Here is a 14,108-nt window from a genome sequence, read left to right as displayed (position 1 = left end):
GACTGCATGGTGGAAGTGTTCTCCTTCCTCCCGGGTCTCGGCACCAGTGTAGTAAAGTTCAGAGGATCAAAGAGGAAGGAGACCGGGGTCGGCGTTCTGAGGCTCGTGGGTATGTATTAATAATAAAAAATAAACAGAGAAATAAATTCGTGCCACATGCGCATTCAAATGTTCAAATGTCTTCGATACACTGCACTGCACTTGGGTTTACGATCTCTCCGCGTCCGTTGGCGGCTCTTTCTCCCCACGAGACCTCAGCTCTCTCGTCCTTCTCCGGATGTCGTGCGGCTTAAATACTGGTTCCCCACGCCAATCACTGCAACGATATCCAGCTGTTACTTGTCTCTCACCTGAACCACTTACCACAGCTCGTCTCTTCATTCGCTCTCCCGTTGCAGACTTTGCTAAACCACGCCTCCCCCGCCACAATAATGTTACTGTTGCTTTTTGTATTTTTGACCAAATAAATGCAGTCTTGATGAGCAGAAGAGACTTATTTTTAAAACATTATATATATATTTAAATGGAAGGACACATCAGCAGGCAGTGAGTATGTAAAAATCAATGTTGCATTGTTTTATGTTTTTTTTCAAATGAGAGTAAAATGAGTGTTTGCTGATGAAGAGTTCTGATTGAGCATTGATTTATCGATGGGTTACTGAGGGCACAAACAGAACAAGCTTATACCTGCCAGTCGGATATATTTCTCTGAATGAAAGACATAAACAAACAGGGAAAAGTAGTTCTGTACTTTTTCTATGACCAGGGTTCTGTACTTTTGCTTGCTTTGTTTTTAGAGACCCTGCAAAATAGCTCAAAAAGCATGCACCATTTTTTTGCATGTACAATATCTCACCGGAAATATGGGTGAGACATTGTACATTTTTAAATGGAATATTTGATTAAAATGTACTACCTCTCACGTCCTCCAAGATGTAGATCAGTTTATTTTTTATTCATCAGATTTTGAGAAATGTACTGTAGCATTGCATCAGTGTCTCATTAATGGCTGCTCTGCAGTGAATGGGTGCCATCAGAATGAGAGTCCAAACAGCTGATAAAAACATCACAATAATCCACAGCACTCCAGTCCATCAGTTCACATCTGGAGAAGACAAAAGTTGAAACAAATCCATCAAGATGTTTTTAACTTTTAACTTAATATCCAAATGATCATTTTGGGGTGTTATTCTCTTACCTAGTTCAAATGTTTTATTTGCTAATTGGTGTTTTGTGTGTTGCATGGTCCACTCTTTTTGCACTCATTAGTCTGGTGATTCTCTTTTGACCTCTCTCGTTAAAAAAGCCTTTTCAGTCACAGAAATGTCACTCACTGGAGGTTTTTTTGTTTTTCTGCATTTGCTGTAAACTCGAGAATGTTTACAGTGTGTGAAAATCCCAGATCAGCTGTTTCTGAGATACTCAAACCACCTCGTCTGCCACCAACAATCATTCCACAAAGTCACTTAGATCACATTTCTGCCCCAACGGGGATTGAGTTGTCACGTCATGATTGGCTGAGCAGATGTTTGCATTAACAAGCAGGTGTCTTGGTTGCAATAAAATAGCCGGAAATCTCTAAATCAGACCTGTAAATTAATGTGAATTATGTCATCATTTGTCTAATGCAGGTACTCGTTTCAAGATGAGGAGGACATGTTCATGGTAGTTGACCTGCTGCTGGGAGGAGATCTGCGTTATCATCTACAGCAGAACGTGCACTTTACAGAGAGCACAGTCAAGCACTACGTGTGTGAAATCGCCCTCGCTCTGCACTACCTGCGAAACAAACACATCATCCACAGGTAATGACTGACATCAAGATTTTACACATCCAGTAATACAATCAATAAAGCACAAATAATAATAATAATAATAAAGTAATGCACAAACATTAGTCAGATGATGATAAACTGTACTGTTCTTTGTGTGGTCTGGTCTGGTTTGCTTATACAGATACAGACAATAGAGCTGTTGAGTTTGTAGCTTAAATGTTGTATATGGTTAACATTACAGCATTAATTACAACTTAACTTGAAGCGCGTTTAATGCAGCTCTGTTTTTAAAACAAGTTTTTAAGTTTAAAGTTTTAGTTACATCTATATATATATATATATATAGATGTAACTAAATGTAACTAGATGTAACTTTTTCTTTTTATGTTGTGAAATAAGAACATAATTTTATTTTCTTTTTGTTTGTTTGTATGATTTTATCTTTAATGCCTTGTTATATGACTCAAAATTTTAAATAATGCAAACCAAACACTTTTACAAATAGTAACAGTTTATTTCCCATGCCACAAACTAATAAATACATTTAAAATATTGTCTTACTTACATTGTGGATCCTTACACATGACACATTCTCTTGCAGTTATAGATCTATCTGAGACAACGTTCACACCACAATGGCTACAACTATTAATATAGAACTGAATTGACATTATAACAAGTGAAGCCACCGCGCCATAATTTCCATGACTAAACAGTTCCTAAAAAGACAGCGTTTTTAAATCCGAGTTCTCTGTGAGCATTCCTATGACAGATTTAATCAAGGTTATTTAAAATATTATAAATCAATGTAATACAATGCATAAATATTATATGCTGTAAAGAAATATATTTTGTATTCAATTAAGTTTCTGTCTGCAGTGTGGTAGCAAGCCTACTCCGAGCTTCGCGATTGATATCGCTCATACTGCCCCAAAAAAACAAGACCATAAACATTACAGTTCACATCTGCAGTAAGAAATGAACTAACAGACATGAATCCTAGAAACTAATAATGTCAGAGCAAATCATGACTTTTCACTGTACACCTACTTCTGACTAGGCATAAGATTAAGTCTCAGACGTAGCATACGCCGAGATGGTGCAACGGGTATAAATACTACGCACGATTTAATGCAAATTTAACATCCAGCCTAGTGTTACAATCGGGTGTACGTCCAGCTGGTGCAACCGGATGGAACAATTTACTGAACAATAAAAACGGTTAAGATGCATGTAACATGCAATTACATTGCCAGATAATTGGTGTGATTTTGTAGAGAGCTACTGTAGCTCATATAAATCAATTAACAACAAACTCAGACAACATATGCAATAATGTGCACTTACATAATGAGAAACCAAAAACAACCTGCAAATATTCACTGACACATCAAATTGTCACTGTTATCATGGCTTGATGCACCAAACAGCAAAATACAGTCTGATTTTAACTATTGTCGCCATTGTTTATATTTACAGCTGAAGAGGTGAAACTGGCAGTTATTGTAAGGGGCGTGTCAGAACGCTAAGCGGTTCACCAATCACAACACACTGGGTGAGCGACAGTAGCCAATCAGAGCACATTTCGTATTTCGAAACAAGGGATTTCATCGAAACGTGAACAAAACACTGTGTTTGATACAGACGGAGAAGAGAGGTGCAGCAATATTGTAAAATATGTGAAAAATAAAGCCTTTCTACACCTAAACCAAGACTTTATAAAAAGCATAATAGGCTTTAAAAACACGGGACAAGTTTTTGCTAGTGAAAACATACTCTATTGCACATTATGCCATACAAGACTCTTTAACCACAGCCTTTTGTAGCTACAGTAGGTTAACTCACTAACTAGTCCTGTTATGTTGTCTGAATAGCAGTATCTTTTACACCACATGAGGAACAGCACATGTTTGTATCCTCCAGTGCATTTATGTTCCTAATGTAAGATCTCCCCTGAGACGGAGGACAGCCCTGTTCCCAATGCGCTCCTGAGACAAAAACAATACACCGTTTTTTGCTCACGGCTACTTGAATTATTAACACTAGAGTGCTGCTCAATTAACAGTGTCTTAAGAGATGGGGCTCTTCAAAACAGGAAGTGGTGGATGAGAGAGAAAGACCATTCACTTATCCATTCTTCATCTGCACTATTCAGATGGGGTTCGGTTTCTAAACTGATGTTTGAGTTGAATTTAGTATTATAGGGAAGTTATGCATACTCATTCAATTAATTTACACTTTCATATTAGATTAATGATGTGGTTAACTCTGCAACATCAACACTGTTAGTCGAATTGAACTGAATAAGCATTAAACTGAGTCGTATTAAAGCTGATATGAAATCCAAATTAAATCAAAAAGCACTTTTAACAATAACTGGACATTTTTAGTGCTGTAAAAACATGCCAAAAAATTATTAACTATTTTATAAATAGATGGCAAAAAAAATGTGAAATATGACTGAGACAGAATTTCATTAAAAAAACAAATGTAAATCAAGCGCACAAGGACATTTAGTCATCATTATTTACATGCCTGTTTAATACATTTAAGATATTTCTATGCGCTTTGCTATATTTCTATATAGTTTTCCCATTTTAAACAATTTAATAGGTCCTTCGTCTCATGTTTTCTATTAAAAATGAACTTGGAAAGCAAAGTTTTTGCTATTTTAGACTAGTGACATCAATACCAAAATACTAATGGGATTACAAAAATAAATAAACGCAGCATTAATCCTCAAAACTCACTTCAAAAATGTGAGTGTATCATAATAATAATACTTTCTGCGTATAACGCACTTGTCTGATACCCAAAATGCTAACTGAAAAGCTACATTGAGATGCATGACCGGTGTGAAATTAAGGTGTTACTTATTAAATAGTTTTTCCAGTGTTATTTACTTGAACTGTTTGGTAACGGATGTTGACTTTGGAGAGCCTCATCTGTCAGCTTGAATCAGCTCGGTCTGACGCCTGCAGATGAATCTTGGGTTGATGTGCCCTTGCCACCTTAGAGCCATTTGTTTTGTTCTCTATTTATGTGAATGCGTTTGTATGAATACGTCACATCGCATTTTGATCTCAGGATATGCAACAGCTGCAGCTGATATCTAGTCGAGTTTCATCTCTGCATTCAGCTTAATTTTTAGTCTCTGTTTGCTGATGGAGTTCTCCAAATATTTAAAGACATTATATCGCTTCACATGTGGCTGCTGTTATTTTATTATAAAACAAAATATATATTAAAAAAACATTTAAGTACCATAACAATAATCCATGTAATTTGTGTGCAATATTCTTCCAAAGTTGTTTTTGACCAACAAAAATGTACATTATTATTAATTTAGAATCTTCTCAAATTTTATTCTTAAATGTCAGCTCAGTGTCAATGACATTTAATGTTGCATTCATTTATTCATTCATTAATTCCTGTTTGTATACATTTATTCATTTAAACTTGAATATAATTTCAGGGCTTCATCTGAGGGTAGAAATAAACTGGATTTCAGTCTGTTCATCACACAAAGCTATTTTTGGGTTGCACAGTTGTTCTGTGATGCTTAAAAATAAGTCTTGGTTATGCTTTATTTTAATGTATACCCTTGTTACAGTGTAACTACATAATTAAGTACTGCATAATATTAATTAACAGGATGTACCTGGAAAAGTAAAACTTTATATATATATATATATAATTGAGGATATTACATTATTATTATATTAGGGTCAGGTTCCATTGAACTACAAGATTTCGTGTAAAATTACTCTATGTAAAATCTTCTAGAATTAAATATATTGTTACTAGACAAACTACTGAATAAAGTTGAACTTTGGCTTCTTCAGATTACATCAGAAGAAAGACTCTGTAAGCAGGCTTTGAAAACATTAGATAAGAAGTCTTTTTTATAACATCATAAAAAAAAATATATATTTTAAATTGAGAAAACATGATTATATTTGCTTATATTTTACTGTGTAATTTCTTTTTTCATTTTATGGCCCCACCTCCACATAATGAGTTCATTAATCAAAATCATAATTCGTCATAACTCAAAACATGAGCAGATACATGTTTTGATGTAACTGTGTTGTGTTAATGTCAATATGCTTCAGTTTATGTTTACTGGAATTAGCTTTTACATGATTCTTTAATGTTCAATGCACCATATGGTCATGCCATCACTAATTATGCTAATTATAGGCTTATGTACTTTGTGTTATCCACCTGCCTGGGACTGCAGATGAAAATTAGCCTGTATGGTCAAATCTGGCACATTTTTAAAAATGACCAAGTGCTCATATCAATTCATTTGCATTGCCCCTTTTATAATAAAGAACAAAAAGATGGCAGAGGTTGTAAGATCAGGTCCGTAAAAAATGCAAAACTGTGACACTGTAAAACAACCTATGTGTATGTGAGCAAGAAAAACAACTGCTTATAGAGTTAAACAAAAATCAGTTAAATGAGCATTGATGAATAAATACTGAATGAAAATTCATCACTGAATTTTAACAGCGATTTTCTTTTCTTCCTCTTCTTTTTTCATCTGCCAAGGAAAATAACCCCACTATGGCAAAAGCATGCCAAAAATTATTGATATTGGTGTGAGAGAAACACTCCAATAAATGTTTTGATTAATTTTCATCTGTTTTCCACAAATATTCCTGTCATGAGTGCCGCATAGGCAACGTTATTTTAATTCAACTCATTATTTTAAGATCCAGTTGTCACTATTAATTAGACATGTGCTGGTGTTCGGTAATGCGATATATCACAGTAATGAATATGCATGATATTGTTATCGTGGGCACTTCTAAATACAGTGAATAATTATATATTAAAAATTATTCTGAATTTGAGATGCATTTTAAGAATATTTTCCTCATCAACCGGTCAAAATGCACAACACGCTGTATGCTGCTTGAAAGACTCTATGTGATTCTACGCGCTGAATGAAAGCACATTCACTCTCTGACAGCAGATGGTGCTAAACTGCAGAAAATGTCCTTTCCCTGGAAACCCCATAAATAAAGCAGCTGTGCTACTTTCTAAAATGTATTTAAATAGCAATTCAGATTTGTGTATTTGCTGTGTTGTTCATCACATCGCCAAATACTTAGATATTTAGATCTAACAGGCTATTTATTTTCAAACTTTTTTTTCATTTTAATCTGGACTACAACATGCCCTAAATATTGTTTGAAAGTGTTTTGATTCTTTATTGTTCGTTCACACTTTACATTAGGGCTTAATTAGTTAACATTAGTTAATTCATTAATGAATTCTTCTGAACATTCATTAATCTTAGATATTCCAATATATAACATGTTGTTAAAATCGAAAGTTGCAGCTGTATTATTTAATGAGCTCACATGAACTAAGACTTGTACTTTTTAACAAAGATTAATAACTTCTGTAGCAAATGTAACTATTGCTCATTGTGAATGTTAATGCATTAACTAAGGTTAACTAATGAGGTCTTATTGTAAAGTGATACCTATTGGTCTTTAAAGTTATTTTGCACTTTAATCTATGTAAAACTTTTAACTTTAAGATATTTTAAGGGATCTAAAATATGCTCATGCACAATAAAACAAAGTGCTTTATGAGTACTAATAAACCAGCCAATATGCAATGAAAACTGGTTATTGCTATGGCTAGTATTGGTTGGACATTCTAATCATAAAGTTTTTTTATTGGACAAAACAAGCAAGCATGTCCAGCTTAGCCCAGTAAAGCTGAAAACCATCCGTCTCCCTTCATCAAGCACCACTAACAAACATTCACAAAGGGTTTATTGAAGGGCTTGTGTGTCGGACCCCAGCTGTCCTTCTGTTGATGAGTATCTCAGCAGAGATCCGGTGACCAGGAGCCCGGCTCACTTACAGCCCTCATCATGATATGTGATGTAATGAGGCCATTAGATCCTGCTAATAGGTTGTTGGAGCAGTCAAGCGAAAGAAAAGGCTGTGGATGGGTTTGGGTGGTCAGATAACACTGCCTTTGAGCTCTGAGAAAGGTCAGGTGTGGAGGTGTGCAGGAAGAACTCACTCTGACTTCCCAAGTCACTTTACAAACAGGTGAATCGACTCCAAGATGTTTTAGATATAATTGACAAGTGATGAGTATTACTGTCATCCAGTCACTGAACTCAAAGCGATTTCTCATATTGTACGCCTCATTTTGGCAGCCACTCAGTGTACACTTGAAGCCGTCCTTTGATGCTTTAAACTTTAGTTAGTGTGTCATGTTGCTGTTTGAGCTTAAAAAAGATCTGCTTAGTTACAAAGCTCAAAGTCCACTTCTAAAGTGAGATATTTAACAGAGAGCACTTTTCAAGAACTACAGATTCTAAAGATTGTGAACTTTAAATATTTCACACACTTTTGAAAATCCAGCGTTTAGTTGATGCAGATAAGTGCTCGTCGTCAAAGTTGTTAACACGGCGGCTTTCTTCTTTCGCAAGGGGGTTTGCCGCTATAGTATCTTTGTTTCCGGGCAGAACGTAAAAGAACGCGACACACACGTCTCGCAGAAATCCTGTAGAGCAGGGATCCTCAAATCTGGACCTCGAGATCCACTTTCCTGCAGAGTTTAGCGCTAACCCTAATCAAACACACCTGAGCATGCTAATCAGTGTCAATCAATGTCTTTGGGATCATTCGAAAATGGCAGACAGGTGACTTTAATCAGGGTTGGAGCTAAACTCTGCAGGGCATTGGACCTCAAGATTTGAGGAAGGGGGCTGTAGAGGAACAGACTGAAATTAACATTTTGATTACTTTTATAACTTTCTTCTAGTGAGCCACAGAGTGCAACTGCTGGGTTCCAGGAAGAAAAACCCCAATAATTTTCAGCCCATATTATTAAAATAAAAAATAATTCCATGTAACAGTAGTGAGAAAAGACTATATTGCCTCTTTTTTTAAAATAAAAATATGCATTTAAAACTTTCAAGCTACACTGTAAATTAAAAAAAAATTTTATCTGTAATTTTAATTTTGACCTTCATCACATTGTGTTTAGGGGTTAAAGGAAATGTCTGCAAAATTACTGGATAATGTCCTGGCAGAAAATGATCACTGCATTTATTTTATTTATTTATGTATTTACAGTGCAGATTTGCAATTAAAAACTTTGGAAATGCATCATCACAGTCCATAGAATCAATCTTTGAATCAATATTTGTGTATCTACATATATTTTGTAATAAATAAATATATTGTTTCTGTATTTTAAATTTTGTATATACTTTTTGTATGCATTTTATATAAGCAAAAGTCATAGTTAATATTTAATTGTGAGAATTGGACCTTAAAATAAAGTGTGACCGAATACATTCAAGAGTTATTTTGTCATTACAACAAATTACAGCACAGTTAAAGAATAGAGGAAAATAAGCATATACCGTAAAATACCCCTCCCCCCGCACACACACACACCCATAATCAGGTCTATTTTTGGATTATTCCTCCAGCTTGGCTTTTTTTTTTTATCGTTTGCACAGTAAAACTGTAAACAGGCTCATTTACATAATAAATAACAAAGTAATTTCCACTAACAGCCCATCGAATGAAAGGCAGATATAACTGGCTGGAGGCAGGTTGCCTTGACACCTGTTGCCCAGGAAACCATCCAGCAGCTGCCATGACGATCAGCATCTTTGTGTATAATGTGTGCTGCTGATATGCAGCACGGCTCAAATGTCAGCTCATTAAAACTGAAATCACTTGACCTTTCTCACCTGGGCTCACCTGTTTGTGGAGAACACTTCTGAATTGTCAACAGCATCTCCTTGCTTTGTTATGCAAAGTTGATGTTAATTGGATTGTGGATTGCAATTTAGTGTAAAAGAAATGGGGAGAAGCATCTTTTGGGCTTGTTATCTCTTAGCCAGCTCTGTTTCAAAATCTAGTGAACTTTCTAGCTGTCTAATCTAGTAGGTCATGTAATGTCCATGTTAACATCAAGGGATGATTCTGTCAGGATGAACGGTTTTACTGTTTTGTGTTTCATTCCTGAATGATTCAGCATTTTTGAATGAATTGAGTGATTCAATGATTCATAAAGACAGTGGTTAAATTGCAAAACTATATACCAGTGTACTACTTTCTTTTTTATGGCAGAAACAGTAAGAGTAATAGTAAAAGTCACTTGCTTCATTCCTGGATGAAATAGCTTCTTTGAACAAATCAATTGAATGAGTGAATCAATGACTCACTCTTTAAGACTGTGACTTGTTGGTTTTAGTTTCATATTTAAAGTATCATAGTTCTATATTCATCCTATTTTATATTTAAAAAGTTAATATCATAACGTAACTGCAGTGTAAATGCATTCATGACATCTCTGAGCTGCATTAAACAGTCTGTGTAATGCATCTAAATGCACCTTCACATGAAGAGTAGCCATAGCTTACTGAAACTAGATTTAGTGAAGTTATTTAGTATCTCAATACTGTTTTTCAGTAACATTAATGTGCTGTCAATGAATCTAAAGTATTGACTCACCCTTAACAGTGTACTTAATGCAAAAGTGTTACTTTGCTGGTTCCTTAGTGTATATAGCCTAAATAATATAGTACTGGTAAACAGACTTTTGCAAGTCCATGTTTTCATTCATATTTTCATATTGACTGCAATAGGCTAGATTTTTTTTTTTTTTTTTCAGTTAACGGTTATTTAGAGTGTTAAAAAAATAACAATCAGAACTGCGGGATATAGATGTACAATTTTGAGAAAAAGGTCAGAACTGTGAGATAAAAAGTTGCAATTATCTTTTTTATTTTCATGTAGTGATGAAAACTAGTTTCCATACCTCAAAGCACGCTGTGACCGTTATCTGTAATTGTACATGACTCCTTTTCAGGATCTTCCTCACCACAGATTTTCAATGACGCTGCTCTTTTTGGCACCAGCGTCTCTTGATTTTACAGCTGACACATTAATGTGATGCTTTACTGGTTTTCTGCTATATCCAGATGAGCTGAAGTGTCCACAGAACGCTTGTCCTAACTGAACTTTATTTATGTGTTCACAGAGACATTAAGCCAGACAACATTCTGCTGGATGAGCACGGTAAGTCCTAAAGATGCTATAAATCACCATCACTTCTGCTGTTAGTGCTTCTTGTTAGGATAAGCATGACTATTACTATTGCTCAGTATGACTTTCTCTTGAGTGATAGCACAGGTGACAGAAAGGAATTGAAGGTCATTCATTGCAGATGCTTCACATAAGGTTTGACTAACTAGGGAGTAAAAGCAAACTGCATAATTTTTACATGTAAACTGTTAAAGTTTATAGCTATATATATATATATATATATATATTAGGGGTGTAACGGTTCACAAAATTCACGGTTCGGTTCGATACGATACACTGATGTCACGGTTCGGTTCGGTTCGGTTCGATACGTTTTAGATACAGCAAAATGTAAAAACATCTCAACTTTTCAGAATGCCGCAAGCGCACCGCGGGTCATGTGACAAGAACCAACCAATCAGCTTCATCCTTTCCCGTAACAAGGTTGAGAGCTCAGCCAAGATGAAGGAACAGCTGATCATAGTTGTATATGGATTGCAATTTTGAAATAAATTTAGTAGCAGAGCTACTGCAAGCGATTTTTAGAGCTGCAAATCCATTTATCCTTCGCTGAAATTTCCGCGTCTCATGGAGAGAGCACGTCATTGTTGCTTAGCAAAGACAGACGCCTCATGAGCGCTTCTGCCCGAGCGCTTTGGAAAGGAGGAGAAAGACGTGCTTAGCGTTTTCCACGCGTTTTTAGGAGCGATATGTGAACGGCCCCTAAGGCGCTCGCTCACTCAGCACGCGCTGAAGGCTCGTTGCAAAATGTCTAATGCATTTAACAGACCAGAAATATAAGATCCTAAAATAACCAACAGGTCTGGTGTTTGGGTTGGATTCCCTGTAAGCTATAGTGTCTAAATGCTGCAGGGATAGTTTGCTGCGTGCATGTTTCTCCTTTTTTTCGTCTTTTCCCAGATAGTACTGACGCATATATCCCAGATTTTCCCGCTGGTGTTTTTTTTTTTTTTTTTTTTTTTTTGTAATCCCGCTGGTGTACCCTGTCATGTTGCAGATGCGACATACCGTTGTTTTTTTATCCACCACTCTCTTGCCATCACCATTATAGCTTAAAGGGAATCCAAAGTGCACCCAAACACCAGACCTGTTGGTTATTGGGGGATCTTCTCATTTCTAGTCTGTTAAACGCATTGGCTATTTTGCAACGAGCCTTCAGCGCGTACTGAGTGAGCGAGCGCCTGCTGAGTAGCCTAACATAAACATATAAGTTGGTGTTTTTTTCTTCTTCGGGAGTGTCAGGGGCGTTGCCTGTTACGTTGTTTGGGTTATTGGGCTACCTTGTTGAATGCATATCATTATATTTCTATCTCTCTCTGTTTTTTTTTTTTTTCCAAATATAATTAATTACTCCAACGAACCGTTCGGTATACATAATGCGTACCGCGTACCGAACCGAAAGCGTCGTACCGAACGGTTCAATACGAATACGCGTATTGTTACACCCCTAATATATATATATATATATATATATATATATATATATATATATATATATATATATATATATATATATAGCTGACGACTTTGCAATGTTTTTTATTAATAAAATTAAACACATTAGTGCACAATTTTCCACACCACAATCAGTCAAGCTCATATCACCAGCAAACATAGACTCATTTACATCCTTCTCTTCACTCTCTGAGGCAGAAGTCTCAAAACTCATCCTTTCTAATCACCCTACAACTTGCCCACTTGATCCTATTCCATCTAATCTCCTTTAAGCCATTTCTCCTGCAGTTGTACCTGCACTCACTCACATCATCAACACTTCCCTCCACACTGGTGTTTTTCCCTCAGCATTTAGACAGGCACGTATAACTCCATTACTTAAGAAACCCAACCTCAACCCATCTCTTTTAGAGAACTACAGACCAGTTTCCCTTCTTCCTTTTATTGCAAAATCACTTGAACGAGCTGTGTTCAAACAAGTCTCTACATTTCTCACACACAACAATCTCCTTGACAGCAACCAATCTGGCTTCAGAAGTGGACATTCAGCTGAGACGGCCTTGCTCTCAGTTGTTGAAGCTCTGAGACTGGCAAGAGCAGAATCCAAATCTTCAGTACTTATCCTGCTTGATCTGACCGCTGCTTTTGACACGGTTAACCACCAGATCCTCCTATCAACCCTCCTGGCAAATGGCATCTCAGGAACCACACTTCAATGGTTTGAGTCTTACCTATCAGATAGGTCCTTCAAAGTATCTTGGAGAGGTGAGGTGTCCAAGACTCAACATCTTACTACTGGGGTGCCTCAGGGCTCAGTTCTTGGACCACTTCTCTTCTCTGTCTACATGGCATCAATAGGTTCTGTCATTCAGAAACATGGCTTTTCATACCACTGCTATGCTGATGACACTCAACTCTACCTCTCATTCCATCCTGATGATCCGACGGTAGCTATTCGCATCTCAGCTTGTGCATAAGAACATTTCTTGCTGGACGATGGACCATCACCTTCAACTCAACCTTGCCAAGACATAACTGCTTGTGATTCCAGCAAACCCATCGTTTCATCACAATTTCACCATCAAGTTAGGCACATCAACCATAACTCCTTCAAAAACAGCTAGAAGCCTTGGAGTTATGATTGATGATCAGCTGACTTTCTCAGACCACATTGCTAAAACTGTCTGATCCTGCAGATTTGCTTTATTCAACATCAAGAAGATCAAGCCCTTTCTTTCGGATCATGCTGCACAACTCCTTGTTCAAGCTCTTGTTCTGTCCAGGCTGGACTATTGCAATGCCCTCTTGGCAGGTCTTCCAGACAATTCTATCAAACCTTTACAATTAATTCAGAGCGTGGACGCAAAAGTAATTTTTAATGAGCCAAAAGGAATACACGTCACACCTCTGTTTATCAATTTGCACTGGCTTCCAATAGCTGCTCGCATAAAATTCAAGGCATTGATGTTTGCCTACAAAACTACCACTGGCTCTGCCCCCATTTACATAAATTCGTTACTTCAGACTTATGTGCCCTCTAGAAGCTTGCGTTCTGCAAGTGAACGTCGCTTGATTGTGCCATCCCAAAGAAGCACAAAGTCACTTTTACTGACTTTTAAATTTAATGTTCCCTTCTGGTGGAATGACCTCCCCAACTCAATCCGAGCAGCTGAGTCCTTAGCCATCTTCAAGAATCGACTTAAAACACATCTCTTCCATCTTTATTTTACCTCTAACTTTAACACTCACTATTCTAATTCTATTCTTTAAA

The 14,108-nt window shown here is 36.5% G+C and overlaps 1 protein-coding gene across 1 annotated transcript in view; it reads left to right on the top strand.

The window, feature by feature from the left end:
- Nucleotides 1–14,108, top strand: part of stk32a (serine/threonine kinase 32A) — a 53,424-nt gene that overhangs the window by 23,150 nt on the left and 16,166 nt on the right. Inside the window, exons 5-6 of the mRNA XM_052537461.1 lie at nt 1,632–1,805; nt 10,818–10,855. Of these exons, the coding sequence (XP_052393421.1) occupies nt 1,632–1,805; nt 10,818–10,855 (212 nt within the window). The remainder of the gene's footprint in view (nt 1–1,631; nt 1,806–10,817; nt 10,856–14,108) is intronic.

This window comes from Carassius gibelio, chromosome A21, assembly GCF_023724105.1.
Source record: "Carassius gibelio isolate Cgi1373 ecotype wild population from Czech Republic chromosome A21, carGib1.2-hapl.c, whole genome shotgun sequence".
Taxonomy (NCBI): Eukaryota; Metazoa; Chordata; class Actinopteri; order Cypriniformes; family Cyprinidae; genus Carassius; species Carassius gibelio.
The sequence above is the reverse complement of the archived record's forward strand: the minus strand, read 5'-3'. Positions and strand labels throughout refer to the sequence as shown.